Here is a 24,678-nt window from a genome sequence, read left to right on the forward strand (position 1 = left end):
GGGATGTAAGCAAGACTTTCTCAATGAATGTTCATTCCAGTGACTCTCAAGGGCAAATATGGTTTCATTTGGCTTTGTATGGCCTGTGCCTAGCACAGTTCTTTGGACCTTTGTAGTAGGTGCTTAATTAAAAGTTTGAGGTGTGGTGGTTGTTATTGCTATATAATTATGTCTTTATATACTTTATGTATACGTATACCCACACTTACACATGCACATATATACATATGTGAGTTTATTGTCAAACAAGATATTTCATATAACAATGTTAATACTGACATGACTTGTTAAATTAAGTAGCGCAGACCATTAATACTAATTTGTTAGTTAGTTTTTATTAATTATTATTACTAGTAGTAGTGGTGGTATTAGTATTATTAATACTAATTAATACATCTAAGGTACTGATAGATTGTTCTACACACTAAGTATAAAAGGAGTTAGAGAATGAATTATGGGTTGTCATCTTCAAAGCTTTCTGTGAAGAGGTAGAATTTCAAGTAGGTACAGAAGAATGGGTGGATATTAGGTAATTGGAGAAGATGAGCAAGAGAGGCAAGGCAAACACTACACTGCTTTGAAAGCTTATTGCCAAAGGAAAGGAGTCCTGTGTCTTCATGGATGCAATTTCACTTGGAGTGATAGTTTATCAGATAGCAGTTCTGAAAAGATCTTGGGCTTTGAGGAGACTGCCATCTCAGTAGGATTCAGGAGCTAGAGGCAGCACCACAAAAATGCTAATGTAGTCGTTGGCTGGGGAATAAAGGAGTGGAAGGGATGGTATTGTCCCATCCTTTGCTGCCATTGTCACTGTTCAATTGTGGGCATCACAGTTTAATAAATTAATAAACTGGAGAGTGTTGAGATGAAGGAAATCAGAAGGATGATGGCCCTTGAATCTGTATCACATAAGGAATTAGGCATTTTTAGTTTGGGAAAAAGAAGACAGAGGAGGGACATGATGGTATTTGTATGGGTGCTGCATTGAGAAGGGATTAAACTTGTTCTGAGAAGAGAGGAGCGTCTGCACTGGGGTGGTGGCATCAGAGGAGAGAAGGGGGCAAGTTGAGTGACTTGCTGTGGGTCACACAGCCAATGTGTGTGAGAAACAGAACTTCAACTCGGGTCTCCTTGACTGAGACCAGTATCATACAGATTCACTGTATGATCACTTGCCCTTGTAAGAGTTCACATTCATTTAATGGCAATTCAAATTTCATTTCTTTATTTTCAAATTTGATTTCAGAAGGCCTTAGCTAAATGTACTTTCTTTTTAAATGGTCAGTGTATTCCTTAAAGTGGAGCCTGAAGTCTTGACTTAAGTTATGAGTGTGACATAGGAAGGAGAGGAACTCTCCGTCATGGAAAAGAAAAGACTGGAACTATGAGGGTGGAGACAGATGAGAGTATGAGTTTGGGTGGGACCCTAATGTAGTTTAGTTTTTCAGTCACATCCTGCTCTTGTGACCCCATTTTAAGTTTTCTTGACAAAGATCCTGGAGTGGTTTGCCATTTTCTTCTGCGGCTCATCGTACAGATGAGCAAACAGACAAACAGGGTTAAGTGACTTGCCCAGGGTCACACAGCTAGTAAGCGTCTGAGGTCACATTTGAACTCAGGAAGATGAGTATTCCTGACTCAAGCCCGGGCACCCTCTTCACTGTACTACCTAGCTGTCCCTGGACCCTAATAGCTGCCTGTAAGTATATATAATGGTTATGTGGAGGAAGGGGGAAAGGGAAGGGAATAAGCATTTATAGAGCCCCTACTATGTTCCAGGCAGTATGTTAAGCTCTTTATCTCATTTGATCCTCACAACAACCCTGGGAGGGAGGTTTTATTATCTTGATTTTATAGTTGAAGAAACCAAGGCAGACAGAGGTAAAGTGACTTGCCCAGATCACAGAGCTAGTAAGTATGTGAGGACAGATACTTCTGTCAGGTCTTCCTGACTCCAAGCTTAGCCCTCTATTCACTGTGTCACTTAGCAGCCCTTGTCAATAAGTTAGTTATATTTCTAAAACCTAGGTTTAACCACATCACACTTCATTGTGACTACTTACCTCTAAGGATAAAACATGAATTTAAAGGTCTCCCACAGCCTGGCTCCAACCTAGCTTTCTAGTCTCACATCATCATACCTTAGCTACACTGGTACAGTAATCATTCCACAAACTCAACATCCCATCTCCTTTTTACCACAGCTTCCAAAAAGTTGCCCCATTTGCCTGGAGTGCACTCCTTCTCGCCCTCACCACTGTCTGTTAAGAGCCTGAGAGGCTCAGGTCAGGGGCCACTTCCTATGGAAAACTACCTCCTGCAATTATTAGCACTTCCTCCTCCAGTTACCTTCTACTTGTATATCTCTCTATCTCCCCCGAGGGAAGAGGCTTCATTTTGGAGTTAGTGTCCTCAATGCTTACAACTATGTTTTGTACATTAGTAGTAGTAATCAGTAGTTGTAGTAGTAGCAGTCATAGCAGCAGCAGTAGTAGAAGTAGTGGTGGTGGTGGTTATAATTGTAGTAGCAACAGCAGCAGCAGTAGTAGGTACTTAATAAATGCAGTGAAACAAAGGCTGAAAATAACTAGGTATCTGGGAGTGATGGAGAAGAGCTTGTTCAGGTATGGGTTCTATGAGATGTCTTCTGAGATCCTTGCTAACTGCCAGAGTCTGTGAGGGGAGAATGACATGAATAACTTAAGTCACTCTGTCAGTTTTAAGTTAATTTAGGCTCTAGTAAATTAATTCAGTATTGAGCAGATAGCTACTGAAGAGACATCTTATGTTTTGAACAACATATTTTTGACAGTTTTCAAGTAAATAGTTTCCATAGTTTTTCAGAATAAATTCAGGTTTAGCACAGGCTATCATGACTTCAAATTGGCCAGCCTCAATTAATGTTTCAAATATTTCTCTTTTGCCCGGTGAGATAGTGCTTTTTTTTAAAAAAGCTTTTATTTATCCAAGTGACAGTCATGTATGATTGCTCATAACAAGCAAGTTATCAAACATACTAATAAACTTGAATCTTAGTATTTTCACTCTTAGTCATTCAAGGACTAATTGTCCAATTAGTGAATCATCTTGCTCTCACTGACATCTGACAGTTTCATTGCCTGCCTAATATCTTTATCAAAGTATAAAATAGTAGGAGTAAAATGAACTTAATAAATCTTTTCCTCTACTTCCTAGGTTGTTGTTCAGTCATTTTTAGTTGTGTCTGATACTTTGTGACCCCATTTGGGGTTTTCTTGTGAAAGATACTGGAGTGGTTTGCCATTTCCTTCTGCAGCTCATTGGACAGATGAGGAAACTGAGGCAAACAAAGTTAAGTGACTTGCCCAGGGTCACATAGCTAGTAAGTATCTGAGGCTGGATTTAAACTCATACAGATGAATCATCCTGATTTCAGGCTCAGCACTCTATCTACTGTGCTACTTAGTTGCTCTTCCTAGGAGTCTTTTAAATTTGAAGCAAATATAAACTATACAGTAAAATATGGTTTTGATTTATTCATGGATTTATATTATCCATGCTAGTCCTGCATCTTATTTAAACTTTAGCTATATTATACTTTTCTCTTTGTACCAGAAATTATCCCACTGACCATCAGTAGGATATGGTAGTGAGCCATCCACGCTTTCTGGTCCTCATTATGGCTGGTGGCATGCTTTTATTGGATTCTACAAAATAAAGCAACTATCTCAATGACAATACTACTAATAACTAACATTTATATAAGGCTTTAAAGTCTGCAAAATGCTTTATATATAATCTCATTTGTTCTACTTAGCCATTCTACAAATTAGAACAAACTACTGATTTGCTGAACCCTGAATTAACTTGTTTAAAAATAATAGAAATTATCTCATGCATCAGTTTAAACCAGGGCCAAATCTATTTCTGAATCTGTTCAGCTGGAAGAACATCCAAACATGAACTATGGTGAATTGTTTTTAGCCCTTAGAGGTCAATAAAGTTAGGTGGCCCGTTTTGGGGTAAAGTCTCTGACACCACAGCATATATTTCATTTCTCAGTTGTCCGAGAGAATAGATAGCAGTGTGGCATAATGGAAAGAGAGATAGAAATTTAGGAGAGAGTTTGAATCTTGCCTCTCATAGTACCCACCTAGATCACCTAATCTCCCTGAGCTTTTGTTGCTGCTGCTGTTGTCTTTAAAATACAGATAGTAATGCCATCCACCTCAAAGGGCGGCCTTGAGGATAAACTGACACGAGACAGTGCTTTTTTAAACCCTAAAGCCCTATGAAAATGGAAATGATGATTTCGGGCGATTATCCCATTTGATCTTCATAACAGTCCTCTAAAGCGGGCGGGTCAGCTATAAAACTCAGTGAAAGTTGAATGATTTGGGGAAGGCCATCGAGGTATAGTTAATAATAAAATCATAGCTAACATTTCCGTAGTATTAAAGTTCAAAATATTATATGTGCACATAATATACTATAAATACTATTTATTGTATGATATATTATAAATGTATGTATAATGTTTTGTAAATTTTAGTACTAGAGAACTGTTAGCTGTTATATATATATATACATATACATATATGTGTGTGTATATATGTGTGTATATATACACACACACACACACACACACACACACACACACACAATCACATAATCTCTTTTGATCCTCACAACAAACTTGTAAAATAAGTTCTTTATTTATACCCATTTTGCAGATGTTAAAATCCAGGCTGAAGGAGAGTAAGTAACTTGCTGTAGGTCAGGCCTGCCTAACCTGTGGTGGGCAGCTTATGGCCTGCAGGCCACTTGCGCCACGCCAGAGGATTTCCTCTACATCCTAAGGATGTTTTCCTTTACATTTTTCACAGGTTTTGCTGGCTGCCTAAAATCCTTTGGCGGGCCGCAGGTTGTGCAGGCCTGCTCTAGGTCATACAGCTAACATGTTTCTGAGGTGAGATTCAACTCAGGACTTCCTGATTCTTAGTTAAACACTATATCTGCTATTATTCCGTCTCCCTAGCATCTAGTAAGTGATGGAAGACCCAGATCTTTTGAGCCATAGTAGTGTGGTTGTTCTGTGTTGTTAATAAGGGATAGGCCCAAGCTGTTAATAGCCTTATGAAAAAGTGCTTCAATTTACTAATAATTAGAGAAATGCAAATCAAAGAAATTCTTAGTTACTACCTCATGCTCAAAAGTTTACAAAAAAGGAAAATGACAAATGTTGGAGAGGTTGTGGGAAAATAGACGCGTTAATGTGCTCTTAGTGGTGCAGTGAATTAGTCTAGCCGTTCTGTAAAGCAGTTTATATCTTTACCTAAAAAAATTACTGAACTGTGTTTACCTTTGACCCAGTGATACTTTACTCGGCCTATATACCCAAGAGATGAAAGAAAGAGGAAAAGATCTATATATACAAAAATATTTATAGTAGCTCTTTTTGTAGTAGCAAAGAACTAGAAACTAACAGGGTACCCCTCAATTGGAGAATGAATGAACAAATTATAGTGTAGGAATGGAATGCTGCTGTCCTGTAATAAATGATAAAAAGGATGGTTTCAGAGAAACCTGGCAAAACTTGCATGAACTGATACAGTGAAGTTAACAGAACCAAGACAGTAATTTGTACAATAACAACTTTGTATATACTAGTAATTTTAAAAGACTTGAGAACTCTACTCAGTGCAGTGATCAACAGTGATTCCAGAGAACTTATGAGGAAATGTGCTTATTTGCCTCCTGACAGAAGGGTGATGGATTTAGAGTACAGATTAAGATAGGTAGGTAGTTAGGTAGGTAGGTAGATAGCTAGCTAGCTAGCTAGCTAGATAGATGGATAGATAGAGTGAATGCATGCAAGGGCGGGTGCATACGCGCATGCGCACGCTCGCACGCGTGCGGGCGCAGACACACACACACACACGTTTATATACATATGCCAAGCAAAATAAATGTCTACATTGGCAAAGTTCAAATTTATTTCACTTGGTTATGTTTACCTTTTTTATGAGAACTTTGTTTTTCTTTTTCATTGAGGGTGGGAGTGTAAATGAAGAGAGAAGATAGATTTTTGTGTATTTAAAAAAAATAAAAGAAAATAGAATTTTTAAAAGAAAGTTGGGGACAGTGACTGGACATGTGATTTCACTGGTATCCAGAACCCCAAAATAAGTGAGTTTCCTCTCTCCATATAGGTCCAAGTAGCATCTTAAGTGAGTTGCCTAGAACACTTAAGAGTTTAAACGGCTCACCCAAAATTAGATTGATGGTTTGTTTCAGAGGCAGAAGGTTTTTTGAGCTCCAGGGATGGATACATGCATTTATTAAGCATGTACCATGTACCAGACACTGTGCATTTTATGAATATATCATTTGATTTTCAAAAACCCTGGGAGGTAAGTACTATAATTATCTCCATTTTACAGGTGAGGAAACTGAGGTAGAGGTTAGTTGACTTGCCTAGGGTCACACAGATACTTACTAGTATCTGAGACCAGATTTGAACTGAGGTGTTCCTGACTCCAGACCCAGTGCTCTGCACACTGTGATGCTACTAGCTGCTTCCTAAGCTCTTGTATTGTAACATGCTGCCTCTTTTAGACTAACAAATGTTCTGAAAATCCTAATGCCTATGTTTATGTTCTTCAGCAGTTCTGAGGCGGAGCCTTCAAATCACCGAGAAAAATGGTGGCCTTGTCATTAAAGATTTGTGTCCGCCACTGCAATGTAGTGAAGACAATGCAGTTTGAACCATCCACAGCAGTGTATGATGCATGCCGGGTCATTCGGGAGCGGGTGCCTGAGGCGCAAACTGGACAAGGTGAGTCAGGAGTTAGTACCTCAATTTTCATGGAGCATTACAGCTAATTCTGTTTCTAGATAATATTAAGTCACATTTTGATAGTGCTATTAAGGTTTACAAAGTCCTTTTTTTTTCCAGAATATTTTTGTGATTCAGATATTGCAAGTATTCCTATTTTGATGAGGAAATTAAGGCTCAGATAAATCAATTACCCATGATCACATTGCAAGTAGCTATTAGAATCAAGATTCAAACCCAAGTGTCGTGTCTGCGAGTTCTGCTCTCAGATACCTGCTGGACAGTTCCACCTGGATATCCCTCTTAGCATGTCAGACTTGATGTGTCCAAAACTCTAACTCATTATCTTTTTCCAAGAAACAAAAACTTCCTTTCAAGTTTCCTGTTTTTATTGATGTCCACCTTTCTCTGTCTCCCAGGCACGAAATCTCAGTGCCGTCATTGACTCTTTCTCCTTTATCTTCCATTCAGTTATCAGCCCCAGTCAGTTTATCATCAGCGATATCTCTTAGAACATTCTTCTGATTCTCCCTACTCACAATGCCATTCTCTCTTACATTTGATATTGTAATACACTCCAAAATGGCCCTCTCACCCCCGTCCATTTCTATATTCTAATCCATAATAATAATAATAATAATAATAATAATAATAATAATAGCAAACATTTATATATTGCCCACTGTGCAACAGGTTCTGTGCTAAACACTTTACAAATATTATCTCATTTGATCCTCATAACAACTGGAAAATAAGTGCTATTATTATCCCCATTTTACTGAGGAAACTGAGGCAGACAGTGGCTAAGGGTCACATAACTAGCAAGTGGCTGTGGCTGAATTTGAACCCAGGGCTGGCTGTCTATCCACTGTGCCTCCTACCTGCCAGTCATCACAAAGGTGCCAAAGTAATTTTCCTAATGTACCTCTAACCATAACACTGTCTTAGGCTGAGCCCTCCACAGTTAGGTTCTAATCTGCCTTTCCAAGCAGTTCACTCTATTTCTTTTTAACTAGCTATTGTTACGAAATGTGTTGGTAACTTTACAAAGCTGTAGATAGGAGTTGCTGCTGATTATATTATTACCTACAATGCAAGAATGGCAATAGGGAAATAATTTGAAAGATTTAAAGTGGCTGGGCCTGGTATTGATGGTACATAGCTATAGTCTCCAGTGCTGGGGAAACCGAGGCTGATGGATTACTGGAAGTTCACAGCTGCAGAAGGGCTAAAGCCAAGCAGATATCCACACTAAGTGCACACTAAGGAGGGGTGAACTGGCCCAGAACAGAAAAAGGGCGCAAGTTAAAACTTCTATGACAATCGTTGTCGAGATTAGCTTTATGAGTGACTGCTGCACTCTAGCTGGGTTGAGATTGAAGACCCATTCTCTGTACCACCACCATACCCATGGTTCCCCCATGTCCCCTCGAAAAAGAAAAGAAAAAACCTAAGATTCTATGCAAATGCGGCCCAATTATTATTACAGTGATTAATTTTTCTTAATGTTTAAAACTACGGCATCATATTTAACAGTTTTTACATGACAGCTTTTCATGGCCTGCTCAGTTTTCTTGAATAAACACAGAACACATGAACTTAGCAGACATCATATCAAGATTCTGAAACTATGAAAATCACCACTTCAAATTCCTTCCTAAAAGGATGCCAGTTGTCAAAAGACAGAACTGTACAATGCTATTTTTCTTGGCTTGAAAGCCAAGAATTTATGTTATTACAGATTGTATTTAAGACCATACTTGTTTGAACTATTGCCATACTAATATTTTTCAAATTCACTTCTTGGAAGTTTTATATGTCATTGATTTTGACATGGTTATCAGATTAGTACATTTATTATTTACATTAGTTAATCGGTCACATTATCAATATTAACAGTAGATATTTATCTACTCCAAATTATAGACTTGAATCCCCAGAGCAATTTTTGGTCCTTTCCTGCCCCTCATCCTTCTGCACATACAATCAGTTGACAAAACCTTATGATTTCAGTATTTAAATACTGTAAGAGATCTGTGACCTCATTGATGCACTCCCCTCAATGGTGAAGGTAATAAATAATTAATTACTTCGTATCTGGTCTAGTTCTTGTCTGTATCCTCCTATCAGTTCTACAAAGAGAATATACTTAATGATTTTGAAGTCTTTCACTATATCTTTTTTTTTTTCTGTGAGGCAGTCTGGGTTAAGTGACTTGTCCAAGGTCACATAGCTTAAGTAAGTATCTGAGGCCAGATATGAACTCAGGTCCTCCTCCTGACTCCAAGACCAGTGCCGCTATACCACCTAGCTGCCCCTTTTTCAGTTTCTTTTTGTGCATACCACTGAAGCATTGAGGTTGTCCATATGCAATTCCGTATGTAAAACCTTATGCCCACCATTTATCTCTCCATTACCCTTTTTGCTACCAAAAATTTTTATTTTTTCTGAGCTTGTTGTATTTCATGATTTGTAGCCATATGACATCAGTGGAAGAATGTGCAATTCCACACTTCTGTCTCCCCCCTTTCCTTCTTCCCACCTTTTTTTCTGATCATTTCCTGGATGATATATCTTGTGCAAATTACTGCAATTTACTTAATAGAGATTCTCAGTTTCACATGTCATTGTTTTCTTCATTTCAACATTGTATATGTAAATGCTTGTTTTGCTATCTGTTTGTTAAGAGATAACTCAAATTGTTGCATATAAATCATTGTTGGTAGTGTGTAAAACCTTATGCCCACCATTTATCTCTCCATTACCCTTTTTGCTACCTAAAATTTTTATTTTTTCTGAGCTTGTTGTATTTCATGATTTGTAGCCATATGACATCAGTGGAAGAATATTCAGATGGATTTTTGTATAAGGAAAAAGCTTGTGATCACTAAAATCACTACATAATTTCCTATTTGCAATCTATTCCACCCTCTTCCTCCTATTCAATTCTGGGCCCAGGTCATTGCTTATTTGCAATATTTCACCAAGATAGTTGTACTGATGAATTAACTCAGCTGTACATCATCATCTGGGTAGTAGCCATTCTTCCATTTGGTTTAGACTGTATTGATTGTTAGGTGGGTCCCTTTTGAATTACCATGAATTTTACTGCAGAGTTCATGTAGTTCTTTGGGAGCTGAGAGAAGCAAAAAGTATAATATCATTAGCAAACCAGAGTACCTGGAATTCCTTATTGTCTATAGGTGATCCTTGCTGTTGGACCCTATGCAAGACCCCATTCTTGACTAAGGTAAATACCTTTGCTGAGCATATCACTCCATTTTATGTTCTGATTGTCAAAGTATCCTTGGGTAAAGGCTTTACCTATTAAGAATATTGTATGGCATAATAATTAGCAAATTAAACAGTAAGATCTCAGAGTCTGAATCTCTTTCTGTCAGTTGTTTGACTGTGAAAATCTATTGCAGAATTTTCTTTTTTGAGAAGCTAGCTTCTTTTCCCCTACTTCCAGAAAGTATGCCTTTCATGCTTGTATAGATGATTTTTTTTCTTTTATCTTATTCATATTAGAAAGTCGGCAACATGAATTGGTATTAATTTCTTCTTGATCTTCTTTTGAGGTGGGGGAAGCTAATACTATCAGTGAATTTTTCCCTAATCATTTATTATTTTACCTCTCTTTGAGATATCATAAAAACCGACTTGTCTTTGCTTTGAAAATCGTGTCACCTATAGCGTGACTCTCTTCCTCTTTTTCTTGGTCTGGTCCAGCTACTTTTTCCTTTTCATTTTATTAAGTATCATTGTTAATACTTCATATGGCACATCAAAGACTGAGATATTAAAGTCCAAATGGAGTTCTTCTACTTAACAGAGACTATGAAAACAAGTCCCTGTGGAAACTCTGCTTGATATGACTTTTTTTGTTTATTGTTTTACTTTCATCTATTAATGCTCATGATTATTCATACCTCACATCAGACTTTCTCAAGATTAATGTATCGTTCTGCTGTCATTTGCTGTTTTGTGAGACATGATCTTGTGAGCTCATGATCTCCCACCATCTTCCTTTAAAACATTTTATCAGTGAATTTATTGCTCCTTGATTTACATGTTTTTCCACTTTTTAGAGAGAAAACATCTGCTTACACTGGTGGTTTCTGGACTCTTGTTTTGATTGTCTTAGATCAGCTAAACTTCTGTAGGTCATCGTAATAGTCCACCTCCGTGCCTTTTTCTCTATTCATTTCCCTTTTTTCACTGTCAGTAGGTCTAGTTAGAGAGTTTGTGCTAGCATTCTCATATTTATCCTTTTGAATGACTAATATGGTAAAATCTGACTGCATGCCTGTCAATATCCATCTAGTTAAAAAAGATTTTTTTGTAATGTTTGGTGCATAACCATGCTCATCACCTTCTCCTTCTAGAAGAATCAATTTATCATATACAGGTGTGAGATTCAATATTCTAAAAGCCTTTGGTCTCTTTTGTTTCTTTTAATCCTGAACCATATTTTCCAATGTATTTTCTACTCTTTTATGCTTACCTTAATTTACATTTAATACAACAAGTGTATATATATATATGTGTGTGTGTGTGTGTGTGTGTGTATTTTATATATATATGTGTATACACACACACATACACACACACAAAGACACCAAGTTTGGAAGAACTTAGAAAATTTAATGAAAATTATAACCTCTTCATCTTTTCTAACCAATTTTAGTAAACAGACTGAAGAGATGAGAAAGTAGGTATATGTTTTCGGTATATGTCTTCTTGATTGCCTTTTGGAGAAGGTACTAATACTCTTTCTGATTTTTTTCCCTAATCATTTGATATCTTTTCCCTTTTCAGATTATCTTAAAAACTAATCTCATGCTTTCAAAACCATGTTACCTCCTGCATAGATGTCTTCCACCTGTCCTCAATCTGTTTTAGCTGTCTCCTTTTCTTCTCCTGAGGGTACAAGGCAGGATGGCCAAGTATCCTCTGGAATGTTTCTTGTTACTTTAGGCCACATGATAAAAACAACTCTACCAACTCTTTTAGAAGAACTTATGGCACCTCCTTCCTTTTAGATCAGAGATTGTGAACCTTTTTTGTGTTCTGAATACCTTTGACAGTTTGGCGAAACCTATGGGCCTCTTCTCAGAATAACGTCTTTAAATGCATACAATAAAATACATAAGTTTAAGAAGGAAACCAGTTATGTTGAAATGTAGTTATTAAAATATTTTAAAAAAACAAATTGACCCCAAATGAAGAGCTCCTCTGATTTTTCAAACTTTCTTATATTTTCTGGTATTGTTTTATAGTGAGAATGTTGGTATTAATAGGGTTCATTTCCTCCTTTGTCAGTGCTATTGATTTTTGTCCAAAGAGTACATTTACAGTTCTAACATAAAATTAATATTTACAGCTAACTTTTAACTTGTTTGGTTTTTAGCATGTTGTACCTCCTTTCCATCACTCTACCACCATCATTTTGAGAGCAGAAGGAACCAGCAATGCCTCAGGACCATTCAGTGTTTTTCTTTGCTTCATAGGTTCCCATGACCAAGTATTTGATCACCTACTTATCAGCTATTGGTGATGAACTTCTCTGTTCCTAACTAAGATGGTCTCTAGAGATCAGACACAGTCTATTGTTGGAGGTATAACTCAGGGCTCTTTAAGCATGACACAAGCTATCATTGCCTGGCTTCAAAACCCATATTTACCTTCACTTCACAGTAATGCCTCAGAGTAGGACTTTTGGAGGCCTTATTTCTATAATATCTTTTATTTCTGCCCTCTGCAATCATTTAGTCACCAACCCAGTTATGCCCTCTTTCGCCTTTTATCTGGCTCATTTTTTTAGCTTCCTAACCATTCTTTGTCTGCAGTATCTCTGCTTTTCAATCCAGCATTCCCACACCTGCCAAATTAATCTTCCTAATGCATAATTCTGTCAACTGTCTTGCCATAAACCTTCACTGGATTGCTCTTACTTCTAAGATAGCATACAAATGCTTTTGCTTGGTAAGAATAGTGTATAGTCTGTGTAATCTGGGTCAGATTTACATTTTCAACCCTCTCTTATTCTTCTTCCTTTCACAACCGTCCCTTCTAGAGAAAGTATTCCCCGATTTCTTCCTGACCTCTCCTGATTCTGGTGCATTGTCCCAGGCTGTGTCCCTTGCCTAACACCCCTTCCCTTCCATATCTTTGTTGAAATTCTTCTCTTCCTTCTGGGGCTGCCTTGGTGCTGTCTCATCATGAAACCTTTCCTCTTTGTTCAGTTCCTTCCCCAAATCCTCACCACTTGTATGGAAACCTTTTCCGAGCTTTATTAAAATATCTGATCCAGAGCTCTCTTTTGTTCTTATCACATTCATCCTTGGTGTTACTTGCTCTTGTATGTGTTGTACCCCTTGCCCCACACCCCATCACTGCAGACTCCTTGTGGTAGTCTTCATCTTTGATTGCTCAGTGCCATGCACATACTTGGATATGTCAGTGATCTCAGTGATGTGTGCATTATCTCTGTAGTGTACAGCAGGTTGAAAGCCTTCCTCTAGACTTCTAATTGAGCATGGTTATTTATTTATATTTGCTTTTTACGTATTTTGTATATATTTCATATTTGTACCCATTTCCCCCAGTAGCAGCCAAGCTCCTTCTGGACAGTGACAGCTTCATGTTTGTCTTTGTACCCTCAGCACCTTCCACACAGCCTGGTAGATAGAAAGTACCTAGTAAATACTTGTTGATTAATTCGTAGTTGTTTGTCTGTCATTTCTCTCTTATTCCATATTTGACCCATCTTTTTGCCTGTCATTTATGTCTATAATTCTTCTTACTTCTTTCTCTTGAGTCATTAGTCATTATCTTTTATAGCCTATTTAAATCCACTGTATGTCTCTTTATTAGCCACAATTTTGAGTGTTCTGAGGTTGTGATGTTCCATGGTCTACAGTAACGCTGAATTACTTAGAATAAATTGGCCTACATAGCATGTGATTAATAATTTTTTTAATTGAATTAATGGATACTAAAGTTCCAAGAAGAGGTTACTCATAAGTTCTAACATTTTTATTCAGAATTTTCTTGAGTATATATAATTTTGCAATTAAAACAATAACATTAATATTTGAAATTAATTAATATTTGTTAATAATATCATTTAATATTTAATGTTAATTATTAATATTTAATATTGATGATTTGTTTTTACTATTGATATTTAATATTTATAATTAAATGTTTTTAATTGCTGACAATTATATGCTGCATTAATGTTTGCAAAGCACTTCACAAATATTATCTCATTTGATCCTCAAGACAACCCTGAGTGACAGGTGCTATGATTATCCCCATTTTACAGATGAGGAAACTGAGACAAACAGAAGTTAAGTGACTTGCCCAGGATCACACAACTAGCCAAATGACTTAAGGCCACATTTGAATTCAGATCTTCCTGATTTCAGGACTAGAACTCTATCCACTGTGCTACCTTGTTGTTGTTGTCCAGTCATTTCAGCCATATCTAATTTCTCATGACCCCATTTGGGGTTTTCTTGGCAAAGACACTGGAGTGGTGGGCCATTTCCTTCTTGAGCTCATTTTACAGATGAGGAAACTGAGGCAAACAGGGTAATGTGACTTGCCCAGGGTCACACAGCTGGTAAGTGTCTTGAGGTCTGATTCCAGGCTTGGCACTCTATCCACTGTGCTGCCTAGCTGTGAAATAACTCCTTAAACCAACCAGTGTTCTCTGGCACAGGGGCTAGTCTATAAATCACAGTGAAAGTTGTTCTGAAGAATTACTGCCTACTTGGACATTGTACATAATGTACAACTCTAATTTTGATGTGCACAAAAATTTCTCATTGTTTTTAACTTCGAGAATATCATTGTTATTTCTCTGGCTGTCATTAATAACAAAGATAATTCTTATCAGTTTAGCCCTTCTTGGGGTTTCGTGATTTTTAAATGTTATTTAAAAATAAGTAGTGACATGTCAATTTTTCATTACTAATTGAAACTAGTGAGCCCATGGATCACAGTGTAAATTAGGAGCCCCATTTGCTTTTGTTTTTCTTTTTTCCCTCCCCTTGTACTCTCATTATGTTGATTTGCCTCACAGCTTGGAAATGAAAAGCCCCCTGAGTTTACAAGGAATTAGTCTTCAAGGTGTGGGAAATGTGTCTTAGAACCTTGAAGACTATAAATCAAATACCTGAGGTTCAAAGATTTTGGACCCAGGGACTAAATCTGCGTGAAGAGGAATTTTTGTAGAAGCATTTTCTTTAAAAAAAAAAAATACACACAGACACACAGAAACACACAAAATAGCTAGTGAACTTTAATAAATACAGCCTAGAAATAAACATTTTTAGCACCCTAGCTCTCTTTTTCTCTCCCTTCTGTTCCTCTCTCTCTCAGTCTTTCACTTCAGGAGTCTAATACCACCCTGACACCATCTCTTCTCTGAATACTTCCTTCTTATGTCTTCTGTCTGACTCTTTCTTCTTTTTCTTTTCCTGTGGTCAGATTACTGTCTAGCTTTGGTGGGAACATTAAACATTTATGGAACTAGCATTTGCCAATTTCAGGGTATAAGAGACTCTCAACCTCACTTGGGTCTCCTAGGCTCATTTCTAAAAGAGTACCTGTAGGCTCTTTGGAACTACAATCAATTTCTTCCTCTTTACTTTTTGGGTGAATTTATGCTTTTTTTGGAAAAAGTCTAGCTTATAGAGTAAATTGAGAAATGGATTTTGTAGGTGCCTTAAGTAATCATTCTCTCTGGGGACACCAATATACATATAAAGCTGCTGAGGAGGTGGGACAACGGGAAGATAATTGAAGGTCTAATAATCCTAACCTCTGCCTGGGTTCTTTTGGAGTGTTATTTATACATGCTGGATCACTCTTACCTGAAACAATATATACTTCCTTAACATTAAGAAATATACTTTCTTAGCATCTTTCCTGACCCCTTATCTTTTTGTCTTGTATGGTTATAACCCACCTTACCCTTATGGGGCTAGAACCAGGGGTGAGGAACCTATGGCCTTGAGGCCACACGGGGTCTTCTAGGTCATTGGGTAAGGCGTTTTGACTGAGTCCAAGTTTGACAGAAAAAATCCCTTTATTAAGGGCTTTATTCTGTGAAGTTTGGATTCAGTCAAAGGGTAGCACTTGAGGACCTAGAGGGCCACATGTGGCCTTGAGGTCTCAGGTTTCCCACTTCTGGTTAGATGCTTCATTGAGTTCTTCAGGTGATCTGTTATTCATTGCCTGCTATATACAAAGTATTGTATTAGATTCCAGTGGAGATAGGAAGTTCAGATAAGACTTAATCATTACCTTGGTTGAGTTTTGACTCTATTGGTTGCTGGAAGTTATACAAAACTGTGATATATAATATTGCGTAAGTGCATTAGGGAGATTCAAAACATCAAAGGTCTTTACTGATGAGGAAGATCTAGAAAGGCTTCAAGAATGGGGGGGTAATTGATATTTGAACTGGATTCTAAAGAATGGGGAAAGAGGATAAAAGAATATATCTTTGCCTTACGGGAATGTAAGCAAAAGAAGAGAGAGAGGTGGTCTGAGAGTACAGTATGTGTTCTGCGACTAGGGATATGTTCATTTTGTCTGCATCATGTGAAGGGGTATAATTGAGACAAAATTGGAAAGGTATGGTGACATTAGGTTGTTGAGGGCTTTGAATGACAAGCACAAGATTTTAAAATTTTCTCAACAGACAGCAAAGTCATTGAAGATATTTAGTCAGAGGGGTGATGTGACCAAATTTATGCAAAAGAAAGATTAGCCTTGAAGTAGTTCACAGGACTGTTTGGAGAGGCAAAGAATTGAGGCACAAAGACCTTTCAAGAGGCATTTCCAGTCTGGGTCAGTGGTCATAAGAACCTGTCTTGATAGGGATGAGGGCCAACTTCAGCTGGTGAGCCTGAATTGTTTTGTCTCTGAGGTTTCCCCCAATGTTAAACATAACTTTTCAGCCTAGTGACTTAATGAAACCTAATCTTATTTGGGTTTATTACTTCGACAGCTCAGCTCTTATACCTCCTGATCTGCATTACCATTGAGTACAGCTTGTGTTGTCATTAAAAGACCCAGCCCACAGCTGCCAAAAGCAAATATTTCTCTCTTGTTAAGAAGGATGCCAGTACATTTGCCAAGTCAACAGCCAATGCACAGAAGTCAGTGCATACATTATTGGATCTTCCACGGTCTCAAAGTCGCTGTGTTTCAGATTTTCTTTCTGCTTTTTAATTCTTAGCTTCTGACTATGGCTTATTCCTATCGGACGAGGATCCCAGGAAAGGCATTTGGCTGGAAGCAGGCAGAACGCTGGACTACTACATGCTGCGTAATGGGGTACGTTTCTCCCCATTTTTGTTTTCCTATGGGCCTTTATTTTGGGGCCTTCTAATGAAAGCAAATATTACTGTATGTGGAGGAAAAGAAGAAAAAACATGATTTGTTTCGATTCAAGAGCAATACTTATTCTCAAACACTCCTAATTTTCTTTGAAGGGGAGGCTCTAAGGGTGTTAGAAAATGTCAACAGTCCAAATTCTCAAAACTCCATGGGGGCATAGGAATAGCCCTGGGTGTGTGTGTTTTGAATATTTTCCACACCCAGTGGTACAGTCCTGTGTCCTGCTTAGTTCTGGAGCCAGAGATCTCCTGGTGGATATTGTGGGGATATTCCTGCAATTATTAATGGACATAGAGTACAGAGTGAGGTTGGAAGATAGAAGGGAGATGAAAAATGAATTTGAAAATTAAATTTTTCTCATCATTTTGGGAGGAGTGGGACTCGTGTATCTTTTGCATCTGAAAACACATCCTTCTGTAAAGCAACAAAACAATTTTAATAACAACAAGTCATTTTAATGCAAAAAGAAAGGTTAGGGAAGGGAGGTAGACTGTGAAAAGGGGTTAAACATTCCTTTCAGTTTAATCAACCCTAAGATAATAGCTCTCTGATGCATGAAGGCCAGCAACTGGAGTGGACAAATTAGATTGGTTAATATTCAGTGATAACTCCACCATAAGCATTGCATGAATGTTGTGAAGGAAAGATCTTTTGTCCTCCACCATTGCATTTTGGGGAGTCACAACAAAGATGAGGTCACTTATTTATACATATACACATATGGCTCCCAGACCTCATATCTCTTGCATGGTCTTCATATTGAATGTGAGGACAGAGGGCCTCTATCAAGTCTTTTTTGGAAAATTCTCAGATTTGTAGTTTCTTTCCTCTGAAGAATCTCCCTCAAAAATCAAAATGAGCTAATCCTCGTTGGATAGAACATAAGCCATAAATCATACAGAGTCTCAGTAATTGTAAACTGCAATTATGTGGATACAATTTCAGTATTATTGGTATTTGTTTTTTTTCTTTAATTAAAGCAATTACTAAGCACTAATGAATTGATTTTGAATTAGAAATTGTAGTCCATTTAGTGTTTGTGGAACAAAAGGGCTTTCACTGAGGAAAAGCTGCCTATGAAAGTAAATAATGTCATTAACTTCATCCACACCTTTACTTCCATGGCTCTTAATCTGGATTCTGTGAATTTTTTAAGATATGTTTTGATAATTATATTTCAGTGTAGTTGATTTCCTTTGTCATCTTATACATCTTATTTTATGCATTTAAAAATATTCTGAGAAGGCAGTCCATAAGCTTCACCACTGCTAAAGGGAGTTTATGACATACAAGAAAGGTTAATAAGAACTCCTGCTGAACTTAAAGCTGTATTTCCATGAAGGGACAGCCGGTGTGAGATGTTTCTGTGGTTTGTGTCTAGGATATTTTGGAATACAAAAAGAAACAAAGACCTCAGAAAATACGGATGCTGGATGGATCGGTGAAGACAGTGATGGTGGATGATTCAAAAACTGTTGGGGAATTACTGGTCACGATTTGTAGCAGGATAGGTGAGATTTCAAATGCCTGATTCACTTTATGGGATGTCTCTTTTTTCCTCTATGCTCACACCCTGCCCAGTGCTTCAAATTGCTGCAAAGATCCAGTTCCTACCCTCACCCCATGTACATGCTTCCTGAATCTACTCAAATTGATATTTCCCTTTAATAATTGAAATGTCCAATGAATGCCAGACGCCTAATCTTAAGTAATTCAATTAAGGAGATTCAAGAGAGTGTATCTACCCTGCAAAGAAGGAAGAAAGAAGAATTAGAAAATCTTAAAGTATTAATAATAGAAGGGCAACTAGGTGGTGCAGTGAATGGAGCACTGGTCCTGGAATCAGGAGGACCTTAAATCAAGCCTCAGATACTTAGTAGCTGTGTGACTCTGGGCAAGTTATTTAACCCTGATTTTCCCCTGCCCCCCACTCCCCCAAAAATAATAAAGTAGAAAGAGCAGCAGACTTGACTTGGAGGGTGGAGAAATCAGGGTACAAATCCTGCCTCTGACATTAACAGTGGATAACATGACTAAGTCGCTTACCTTTAAAGTCTCCTCTGAATATACCTGTATAGCTTACTTCTCCAGTGTTTGTTAAGGGATCCAGTGTGATAGTATATGTAAGTTGCTTTTTAAGCCTTAAAGGGATAGTGACCAGACCTGTGATTTCATTGGTTTCTGGAACTCCCTCATGAGAAAATACCCTCTACTAAAGCAAGTAGGCACCTCTCCTGTGACTTAGGGTTGCCTTGAGCACTGAGAAAGGTGAATTAATTGCATTGTTCTAGTGAAACTGTCAATAGTTGTCAGAGGTGGCATTTGAACCCATGTCTTTCTGATTCTAATGTTAGCTTTTTATCCACTATTTCTTCCATGAAACCTTAAACCACTGTCTACATAACTACTGTAGTGGTGGTGATGGTGGCGGTGATGGTTGTAAGAAGTGTTAGAATACAGTGGGAAGAGTAGGGGATTGAATTCTACCTCTGCTACTAAGTATGTATTTAACCTCTGTGAAATCACTTTATCTTATGGGGGAAAGAGGGCTCTAATTTATTCACCTTTAGAAGGTGATTGGAATAAATTAATTTCCTTTCAGCTCTAAAATTCTATGACCCTAAGATTATTTATTCTAATTGCCCACCCAGTACAAGAATCCTTTTTATATTCCTGGTAAACAATGGTATGGCCTTTTTCCTTTTTTTTCTTTCCTTTTCTTTTTTCTTTTCCTGTTCCTTTTCTTTTCTATTTTGTTTTCTTTTTCTTTCTTTCCCTTTCTTGTGTCTTTTCTTTGCTTTCTCTTTTTTTAACTTTCTTTTCCTATCTTCTTCCATTTTCTTTTAAGTTTTATTGATGTGTTTTGTTTTTGCAGATGTTTAGAAATTGCTCCACTTTGTGACAGGCCACTTGTAACAGAGTAAAACAATTAAGTGAAACTAATAATACAACCTCATCTTAAAGTACATGCAGTGTTTCACACCTGTGATACTCCCAACTCTAGTTAAAAAAAAAATCCAGGGGCCTTCTGGGTGGCACAGTGGATAGAGCACTGGCCCTGGCAGGAGGATCTGAGTTCAGATCTGGCCTCAGACACGTAAAACTCACTGTCTGTGTGACTCTGGGCAAGTCACTTAACCCCAATTGCCTCACCTCCCCCCCAAAAAAATCCCTCCCCTAATTCCCCATTCCATTTAAAAGAAAAGAAAAACAAATTTCTTGTAACAATTCTGCATTGTCTAGCAAAATAAATTCCCTCAATAAATGTGTGTATATACAAATATACAGTCCATGGTATGGGTGTATTCCAGGGGTGGGAAACCTGCAGCCTCAGGGCCACATGTGGCCTTCTAGGTCCTTGGATGCAGCCTTTTGACTGAGTCCAAATACTTTTATTAATGGGCTTGGTTCTGTGAAGTTTGGATTCAGGTTCCTCTCTCCGGTCTATTCCTTCTTCCATTTAATAACCCTTCAAATATTTAAAGAGGGCCATGAGATCTTCCTTTAGCCTTTTTTTTGGCCTCTGTGCTGGAGTAATGACAAAGGAGCCCTGAACTTGTTTTTGTTTTTTTTTTTAAAAAGTGTTTTGATAGTTGTATTTCACTATAATTATTTTCTTCTGTGGTATTATATGTTTTATTTTTTGTGTTAAAAACATTCTGAGAAGGGGTCCTTTCCACACACAAAAACAATTAAGTGCTCCTCCTAAATACCCCTGTGTTATTCAGCATCTCCATCCCAAGCCATGGACTTTAGACCTAAAAGTGATCATAAACATATTCTAGTACAGTTTTCTCATTTTCCAGATGAGGAAAGCTGAGGTCACAGAGGTTGTGACTTGCTCAAACTAATACAACTAGTGAAGTGTGAGACTAGACTCAGATCTTTTGACTCTCTATTCCATTATTTTTTGATTTCAGGGTGCACTAGTTCAGCAACATCCCTTTTAAAAGGAGGTGCTCATTCTGAAGTGCAAATATTTTAAGACCATGGCAAAGCACAGTGTAACAATGATGACTTTCTATGCTGTGGACTAGAAGTTTTCAGTCTATCCTCAATGAAATCTGCTTTTCTGGCAATTACATTACCCTTATTTGCCTTCTTTCTTAGTATGAGCTTTCTATGACTCCATCTTTACAAGACCCAAATGTAGATGTTAGATGAATGAAAGTGTTGGTAGGATTGTAGCAGAAAGGAATCTCAAATGTCACCTAGTCGAGCCCTTCATTGTACAGATGAGGAAACTGAGGATGACTGAGTTTCCCAAGGTCAAGTAAGAGAGCTAGAATTTCTGCCTTATGTGCTCTGACTCCAAATGGATCATTCAACCCACCCTAGCTCCATTCATAATTATGGTCATTGTAATCATGCAAATTAATTATTAAAATAACCATGTAAATTAACTGTTACTAATTATGTAAATGTGTGATTATGTAAATGTGGTGATTGAGTTTCTCAAACTGGACAGAGAATACTTTGGTGTTTGAGCTATTTTGCTGAAACACACATACTGGACCAGTATATTGGAGGGTGGGTTAGGGAATAGTGCCAGAATAAAGGGGTTTGGAGAAATTTTGAAGCGGGATAGGAGAGCAGAGTTCATATCAATAATCATTATCATTGGCCATACGTTCTGGTTAGATACAAGATTGTGATGGGATTAATTTTGGACACTTATTGGGGGTGAGTGGGAAAGGATAGGTACAGATTTTCCCTATGGGAGGCACAATGTGAAGAAAGGCCCACTGAGTGTGAAGCAGTCCTATAGGATGTGTGAGTTTTAGAAGTTGTGCATCAAATGCTATATGAAAAGTGGACCATGGGAGTATGTCATTTAGAGTGTGGGGAGACTGGAGAAGTCATGTGTAAGTCATGTGTTAGGAACTTTGAGTGTTAGCTGGTTTTTATTGCCAGAAGATTTGAGGGGAAACGATGCTATGTATATGCTATGGGGAATTGGTGTGAAAAGGGATGATACCAATGTACAAACGGGTCCAAGTCATGCTGTAACAAGACATGGTAGAAAGATCACAGTATTGTGTATGTGATAGAGATAGGAATGTGTGTGTGTGTGTGTGTGTGTGTGTGTGTGTGTGTTTCTAGAACAGGAATTGGGCTAAAGTGTCAAGTTTCTGGTACCCTCTAGATTTTTAATGTGGGTTAGTGTTGATTTCCAAGTAATCCATCCATCAGCCTTGTTTAAACTTGACATTTCACCTAGGACTCCCCATCTGTATTGTTTGGAGCAACAGAGTTACATAAAATAGTCTCAGAAATGCTATTCTAATTCACATTTGGGTTTTTTGTTTTAGGTATAACCAATTATGAAGAATATTCATTAATTCAAGAAATAATTGAAGAGAAGAAAGAGGAAGGAACGGGTACACTCAAAAAAGACAGAACACTACTACGAGATGAAAAAAAGATGGAAAAGCTAAAGGCCGAAACTTCACACTGATGACGATTGTAAGTGTAGGGGAGAAAACAAGAAGCATGGGAAGGGGGCAGGGTTGACTTAGCACCGCGTATCGAAGGATGGTATTGTGTTTCTATCCTTTGTGTAATTCAAGACTCCTTTGCCCAGGGTATATTCTCACATTTCTCTACTTATTCTTAGATGCCTTACCTTTGTGCCCTCTAGGTTATAGGCTAAAGGAATAGTAACTTGAGTACCTCTATCCAGCCTCATCTCTCATGGCTTTCCAGACCCACTGCTCTAATCAGACTTATCTTCTTACTGATCCTAATGGCCAGTGAGCAGACATTGAATTAGGAGTTAGAATGACCTAACTTTGAATTCTGCCTCAAACTTTTACTAGCTGTATAACCCTGAACAAGTCACTCAACATTTCTAGACCTTAGTTACATCATCTGCAAAACAGGGAAAATAATAGCACCTACTTCGTAGAGTCTTTGTGAAGGTGAAATGAAAGAATATATGTAAACCTTAAAGTACGGTATGTAAATGCTAGATATCATTATCATCACTACCACCGTCATCATCCCCAAATACATCACCCTCATCATCCTCGTTCCTGATTTATGCTCATGCCATTTCCCAATCTGAAATGGTGTTCCCCAGTCTTAACCAGGAGAGACAGTATGGCGTAGTGGATAGGACAGTGGACTTGGATTCAGGGCATTGTATGCAATATCCACTCTTCCTCCAAAGACACATACATCTCTGCAAAAAAGGAAGAAGGAGCTGTTTTCTCATATCTCTTCTTTGGGGTCAAACTTGTTTTTTTGTTTTGTTTTATTTTAGTTTTGCCATATTAATTTTTAACTATTTTGCAGTTGTCATTTACATTGTTGTAGTCATTGTGTACATCATTTTGCTGGTTCTCTAACTATTGGTATTATTATCAAATTGCTTTAGTGAACTTCAGGAATGATAGAAAATAACAAGTCAAAGTATTTGTTGGACTAAAATCCCTTGCTTTTTTTTTCCACTTGTCCTATGAAAGATGTAAAAACACTTTGAAGATTTACCGCTTGTGATTGCTTTTTTTTTAATCTGTATTTCAAGAGATATCTGACTAGATGGGGATTGTGTAAAGTGTCTGAAAAGTTTTAGTGCAGTTTTAAGCTCTGATAGTTTAAATATTAAAAAATGACAGTGTTGTAAAAACAAAAGAGATTAATTAGAACTTGAAAAAATAAAGCATTTAAACAGTGCCTAATAGGGTTTTACACAAATAGAAAATGGTTTCTTCAATAAAATATCCAATTTTAAGCTTGGTCTAAATGTTCTTACCTTTGTTTTTCTAACTGTTAAACAGTTGAACATCAAGAATAGCAGTCTGTATCAAATGGCCTTTTTGTCAGATTCTTTTAATTAAGAGATATAAACACCTTTCACTAATACAAGTCTCATTGCTTTCCAGTAAATTGGCTAGATCACAGTCGAACCTTTAGAGAACAAGGAGTGGATGAAAGTGAAACATTACTGCTTAGACGGAAATTCTTTTATTCAGACCAGAATGTAGATTCAAGAGATCCCGTGCAGCTGAATTTGCTTTATGTTCAGGTATGGTAAGTCTGCAAACTCAGTTTAAACACCATGGCTGTGGTAGCACATGGAGTAGAGGGTGGACTCTGTGTTAGTTGGGTTAAGTAATTAAAAGCCTTTCTCCAGTACCCATTGTGCGTGAGAGAGCATTACTTCTACCCACTGGACACTTTTTTTGGTCCATGTAATCATGGGGAGCCATCTAATGGGAAATGGGGCAGTTCTGCTCCACTTGAGATTCCTTCTGGACAAAACATTGATCTGGAAGGGACCTAGAGTAAATGTTGACCTGTAAGGAACACTAGACATTAATTTAGGAATGTAAAACATGTACGAGCTAATTGAGATACTTGTTAAAGTAATCATGCTTACAGAGACAATTAGGGAAAATGCATAAGCAAAGTTAGCCCTGGATTCCTTAGCTAGT

General features: G+C 37.6%; 1 protein-coding gene across 1 annotated transcript in view; it reads left to right on the forward strand.

The window, feature by feature from the left end:
• The window catches only part of TLN2 (talin 2), a 575,966-nt gene that overhangs the window by 310,728 nt on the left and 240,560 nt on the right, over positions 1 to 24,678 (forward strand). The window contains 6 exon segments of the mRNA XM_078151184.1: positions 6,646 to 6,817; positions 17,079 to 17,176; positions 18,621 to 18,750; positions 22,552 to 22,682; positions 22,684 to 22,705; positions 24,127 to 24,269. Of these exon segments, the coding sequence (XP_078007310.1) occupies positions 6,682 to 6,817; positions 17,079 to 17,176; positions 18,621 to 18,750; positions 22,552 to 22,682; positions 22,684 to 22,705; positions 24,127 to 24,269 (660 nt within the window). The 5' untranslated portion in view covers positions 6,646 to 6,681.

Source organism: Phascolarctos cinereus, unplaced genomic scaffold (genome assembly GCF_003287225.1).
Source record: "Phascolarctos cinereus isolate Bilbo 61053 unplaced genomic scaffold, phaCin_HiC Scaffold_3;HRSCAF=262, whole genome shotgun sequence".
Classification (NCBI taxonomy): domain Eukaryota; kingdom Metazoa; phylum Chordata; class Mammalia; order Diprotodontia; family Phascolarctidae; genus Phascolarctos; species Phascolarctos cinereus.